The sequence below is a fragment of the Melitaea cinxia genome, chromosome 22, assembly GCF_905220565.1.
Source record: "Melitaea cinxia chromosome 22, ilMelCinx1.1, whole genome shotgun sequence".
Lineage (NCBI taxonomy): Eukaryota > Metazoa > Arthropoda > Insecta > Lepidoptera > Nymphalidae > Melitaea > Melitaea cinxia.
Window position 1 is genome coordinate 686175 of NC_059415.1, and position 6456 is coordinate 692630.

The window sequence follows — 6456 nt, forward strand, 5'->3', positions numbered from 1 at the left end:
CAAAAAAGTAGACAGAAGAATAAGTGACAAAAATTATAAGAAATAGACAAGCCATATATTTACATCCGTGCCCATTGAATTCATTCGTAGCAATATAGAAACAAATTTTATGCTTATTATATACAACTAGCTAACCATACATACGTTGTCTCGCCGCTAAACGCTATTAAAAAATAGGGGTTAGTGGTAGAAGGATTAAAATTTAAGGTTGTGTGTATTTTTCTATGCCGGTATAAAATTTTATGGAAAAAATAAAAAAAAAAGTTTGGGGTAGGCCACCCTTATCATTTAGGGGTATAAAAAATAAATATAAGCCGATTTTCAGACCTACAATATGCACACAAAATTTCATCAAAATCGATCCAGCCATTTCAGAGAAGTTTGGCAACAACACAGATAAAATGAACTGCAGAGAATTAGGATATAATAGTGAAACATAGACGAGGTTAGATTACGTTCGACAGAAAAACATACAAAAGGTTCCACATACTTCTTACTTGAAACATTTTGCAGATTCAAAAATGATTTGGCAACCCCTCAATCTTAGTGACACCTGTCCAATGAACTCATCCCTCACAGCCTGTTCTACCTTCGGACATATTTATCTGAACCTATTGGTACAACTTTTTGGCGGTTCTCTTGACGAGAGAATACAGAAGAAATATCAATACAAGGAGCCTGACAATAATAGTACTGAGTACAACTTCATAGTAGTCGGAGCTGGTGCTGCGGGTTGCGTGGTTGCTAACAGATTGACTGATAACCCCGATTGGAAAGTAAGTTTAGTTTAGCTGGTTTAAGTGTTATAAAAGTTTGTCACAGGAAAAGAAACTGATAAAGACGAAAATCTATTTTCGCTTACAGTACCAAAATTTTAACCAAGAATTGTAAACAATATAATTTATTTAATTATGTTACCAAGATCAACTCGTATTTAAATCTATTTTTAATGACTAAAGTTATTTACTTTTAATAATTATAATGAATTCATCATTTGTAACTAGTACTTAATTAATTAATTATATTAGTATTTCAGCGACTTATTCAGTATATAACGCAGAATACATTTCATAATTTATGGTAATGTCACTTAAAGAAGTATACAGCGTTATCTTTTCAGGTCCTTCTTTTAGAAGCAGGTCCAGAACAGCCTGATGTTACTATAGTACCAGCTTTATCAACGGCGTTGCTTGGTTCCAATATCGACTGGGGTTACTCTACTGAACCTAATGGACAAAGTTGTCTAAATCGTGAAGGCAGATGCTCCTGGGCATTATAATAATCAATATATGGAAATTGTTATAAATACTATGAGCCTTAAAATTTGATAGTTTATAATTGCATATTTGTAACTTATCCTTCTGATGTTACCATGTAGCTAATTAATCCCATGTGAATTCACATTTCTGAAACCTAAAACTTCTAGATTGTAATAAATCAGCAAATAATTAGTGCAATTTTGGGATTTTATTGGTACCATATATGAAAGCAAACAATTGTTTTACTATTTTAGTGGTAAAACCATGGGTGGTTCGAGTTCTATTAATTCAATGGCGTTTATTAGAGGTAACAAAAAAGACTATGATGGCTGGTCTGCGCTAGGTAACGAGGGGTGGAGTTACGAAGAAGTAAGTTTATAATATAATATTATAGTTGTTGTACAGTACACGCGATAGTAAAATAATTATTTTTACAGACTTACAAAGTGAATTTGAGCAATGGCTAAAAATGTATATATGTATAACAAAAGTTTTTAACTCTTTTGAGCATCATGCACTAATGCTTATCCTATAAGTGATAAACTATGTAAGTGACATCAGATCGACAATACTGTGACTGCCTGGTGTGTCAGCAATTTCGAGGTCTCAAAATAATGATTTGTCAGCTCTATTGCAATAGCTGTTATATTATTGATTATATTAATTGCAATTCTGGAATATAACTAACAATAAACGTGGTACAGATCCAGTTTTACGTTTAAATAAAAGTCATTCTATTATACATTCTGTTCAACAGGTGCTGCCGTTTTTCAAAAAATCGGAGAAGAACCTAAATATTGAAATTTTAGACAGTAGGTATCACGGAGTCATGGGGGAGCAATATATATCGTTATTCCCGTATGTCGATGAACCTTCCCTATTAGTAACTAAAGCTTTTATGGAGAAAGGACTCCCTTTAGTAGATCATAATGGAGCCCAACAAGTAGGTGTTTCGCAGACACAAGCTTTTTCACGTTCAGGTAAAAGAGTGTCCACAAACACAGCCTTCATACAACCTATTAGATATACAAGAAAAAATCTAACAGTTAAAGTTAATTCTGAAGCCATACAAATACTCATCGATGAAAATAAGAGAGCATATGGTGTAATTTATGTTCAGAATGGAAATGTTTTTATTGCCTATGCTAAAAAGGAAGTCATTGTTAGTGCTGGAGTTGTGCATTCACCAAAGTTGTTAATGCTGTCTGGAATTGGACCGAAAGATCACTTAGAAAGAATGAACATACACGTCATTCAAGATTCAGCCGTTGGAGAGAACTTGCACGATCACGTATCATTTGATGGTGTAATTGTAGCGTTACCTAATAAGACAGCAACAACAGTCAGTGAAAACAAAATTCTGGAAGAAATTTAAAATTACGCTAATATGAAAATAAAACGTGGTCCTTTGTCAGGCAATGGACCGGTAAGCACGATAGCGTTAATAAAAACTGACCCAAGCTTAGATGCTCCGGATATAGAATACCATATCGGCAATGTTTACAACTGGAGAGAATTTCTCGATGAAATTTTCACTGCTCAGGACACAGCAATTTTCCTAACAGCCTTTTACGATGCTCTTTTGAAAAGAACAATGAATATTGTGCCTATAAGTAGAGGTAAGCTGTTATTAAATGAATCTAATCCACACGGTCCTCCTGTACTTAATCCAAATTACTTAGATGATGAAAGAGATTTTATCCCTTTATTGAAAGGTATGAAATTTCTTTTATCATTGGAAAACACAGAAGCATTTAGATCAAGCGGTGCATATTTTGTTCGGGAGCCACTAGCGGCTTGTAAAAGTTATGAATGGGATACCGATGAGTACTACACTTGCTTAGCGAAACAGTACACAGCTACTACTTATCATCAAGGGGGTACGTGCAAGATGGGTCCGAAATGGGATGAAAAAGCCGTTGTAGATAATGAATTGCGTGTGTTGTTGTTATCGCACCGAAGACGCTGCTGCCCGTCTTCCGTCTCTGTGTATTTCAAAGCCAACGTGTATTTCAAAAGTTGGATGGTTATCCCGCTATCGGTCTGCTTTATAAGTTCCAAGATGGTAGTGGAACTGTGTTATCCGTTAGTCGCCTCTTACGACACCCACGGGAAGAGAGGGGGTGGCTATAATCTTTAATGTCATAGCCACACAGCAAATGAATGAACTTAAATGAACAATAATATTATGTATAATTATGCATATTGATAATTTGTTACGTTCAATAAAACAATAGAAACATATTTTTTTAAAGAGTAACTACGGAGCTTACTGTCTTTTGTAATGCAGGCTCTACATTCGGAATCGGAGTTGCCTCAAATTAAACATAATTTTTAAAAGTTGATTGTGTTTTTAACCGACTTCAAAAAAGGAGGAGGTTACTCAATTCGACCGCATATATATATATTTTTCATATGTTCGGAGATAACGCCGTCGTTTATGAACCGATTTTGATAATTCATTTTTTGTTGGAAAGGAGATATCCCTAGTTTGGTACCATTATAAGGAAACCAGGATGTGATGATGGGATCCCAGAGAAATCGAGGGAAACTCTCGAAAATCCGCATAACTTTTTACTGGGTGTACCGATTTTAATGATTTTTAATTTAATCGATAGCCGATGTTTATCATGTGGTCACATTTAAATTTCATCGAGATCTGATTACAACTTTTGGAGTAATCTTTGATAATGCGTATTTACTTGACTATTTTTTCGTCTACTTACGTTGTATTACTTGTCGATATAATTGAAGTCGGTTTTTCTTCGTTTTCCTGCAAACACAATTATTATAATTGTAAAATTGCAATTCAAAAGCGAATTTGAAGCCTGTTTGAATAAAGAGATTTTTAATGACATGTTAATCCCTACTAATATTATAAATGTCAATGTAAGTTTGTTTGTTATGCTTTCACGCGAAAACTACTTAACCGATCATCATAAATCTTTGTTCACATATTCTTTGAGGTATTATTTAGATGTGACATAGGATACTTTTTATTTAAAAAAAATCAATGCGAGCGAAGCCGCGGGTAAAAGCTAGTAGTATATACTTTATTGCACTAAAAAATAATGTACAGAAAATTACACGTAAAGTTTATTGCATTAAAATACAACGATTAAACGATTATTTACTTTTATGTATTATATTTTTTTAAATAGGTACTATGTACACAAGTATGTATTATAAAGAAATATAGATTTAAGATTACTTGTATAATTTTCGTGGGAGTGCACCGCACCAACGCTCTAAAGGATGAGCCGCCTCTGGTCTCGTTCGCTGGTCCTGGATATGGACGGTCATCGTCGCCGCGTCGTACATTGATCTCAGTACCTCAAGTCAAGTCGATATGACATCTCTGCAGCGATCCAGGACAGCCCAGATTTCGACAGAGTCAAAGGCTCTCTCGTAGTCCAAAATTGCTATACACAGAAGCTGATTATACTATTATATATTTATTTATTTATTTAAACTTTATTACACAACTCAAAAAAAACAACATAACAACACATCGAGATAACAGGTTGCGCAAAAGGCGGACTTAAGGCCGTACAGCCTTATCTACCAGTCAACCTTAAGGCGTAAAATGGTAAAAATAGTAAAAGGTATATGTTAAGGTAGGACTATAAAACAGTACAAGCAAAATAAATATACGCATATAAATATAGAGATATACTTATATATATACATATATACATACTACGAACAAAATATTAAAAAAAAAGAAAAAAAATACGTCCATACAAAAGTAAACACACGAAGAAATGTCATGACATGAAATTATATTTAATGAAGCCTAAGATGAAGAGAGTAAAAGATAAATAAGGAGGGGGGGGGGGGGTATTGGCAAAGTTTTCTTAACTACCACTTTTTAACCTGGGTTTTAAAGGAAAGTTGAGAAGGAGAGCTCCTGATGTTTAACCGGTAACGCATTCCACAGTCTGATGGCATTAACTGTAAAAGAATTAGATACGAAATCAGATTTATGAGAAGGTACGCATAGAGTAAGGTTATGAGAAGAACGAAGATCCCTAGAGTGAGTGTTAGAAAGAAAATTAAATTTAGATTTTAAATAAGAAGGAGCAAAAGGGTTGGAAATTATAGAATAGAGGATACAAAGAATTCTCAATTTTCGCCTTTCTTTAATTGGCAGCCATTGCAGTTGAGACCGACAGGACGAAATATGGTCGTATTTGCGCAACCCATAAATGAAGCGAATGCAAGTATTTTGCAGTCTTTGCAAATTGATCAGGAGCTCCTCGCTTAAGTCAGGGTAGGGTAAATCAATCTTGGCCTTCGTGGGCAGAAAATTTTTAAAGCGCAAAATAGAATGAAAGCAAACCACCCAAATCCTTAACCTTAGAGGAAAACGGGATAACCGCGTTATTGAAAAAGAGAGGTGATGTAGGTTGTTGAATTTTTGACAGTTGACGAGAATTCCCAACAATCAAAGCCTGACATTTAGAGGGATTGACATTAATTCCAAAATTTTTGGTCCAGACCGAGATACGCAAAAGATCATCATTAAGCTTAGCAATGGTATCATCAAGACGGTCGATGCTAGTTTGTACATAAAGCTGCAAGTCATCAGCGTAAAGGTGGTACTGACAGGAAAGTATAGAAATGATAGAATCAATGAACAGTGAGAATAGTAGTGGGGAGAGAATTCCACACTGAGGAACGCCCGCAGCAACGTTGCACCAATCAGAACGCTTAGAGCCAATGCATATCGCTTGCTTGCGTCCCCAAAGATACGAAGAAAACCACTTAAGAGAAACGTCAAAGATGTTAATTCGAGATATTAGAGCAATCGTGAATCGTGAAAACAAATCGTGATCCACCGCGTTAAAAGCGTTACTAAAATCTATAAGTGTTAGAATTGTCACGGATTTGTTCTCCATTACCTCTCTTATATTCTCGGTCACTTTAATCAGAGCAGTAGTAGTACTATGGCCTACACGAAATCCAGATTGAAAATGATTCAATAAGTTGCAAGATAAAAGATATTCAGACAGCTGACCGTGGACGATAGATTCGAGAATTTTGGAGAGAAACGGGAGAACTGAAATAGGACGGTAATGATTCGGAAGTATGCATAAGAAAATTTTGGTAATGGGAGAACCAGAGCCCGTCGCCACAAATCCGGAAAGGTAGCTGAAGTTTAAGAAAAGTTAACAATGTGAGTAACAGCACGTAG

General features: G+C 35.1%; 1 protein-coding gene across 1 annotated transcript; it reads left to right on the forward strand.

Annotated features, from left to right (window-relative positions):
* The first annotated feature begins 521 nt into the window (after positions 1-521).
* On the forward strand, positions 522-4612 carry LOC123664371 (glucose dehydrogenase [FAD, quinone]-like). Its single transcript, XM_045598914.1, is given in 5 exon segments — positions 522-776; positions 1121-1272; positions 1511-1628; positions 2017-3196; positions 4491-4612. Coding segments are annotated over 5 exon segments (1827 nt in total).
* The last annotated feature ends 1844 nt before the right edge of the window (positions 4613-6456 follow it).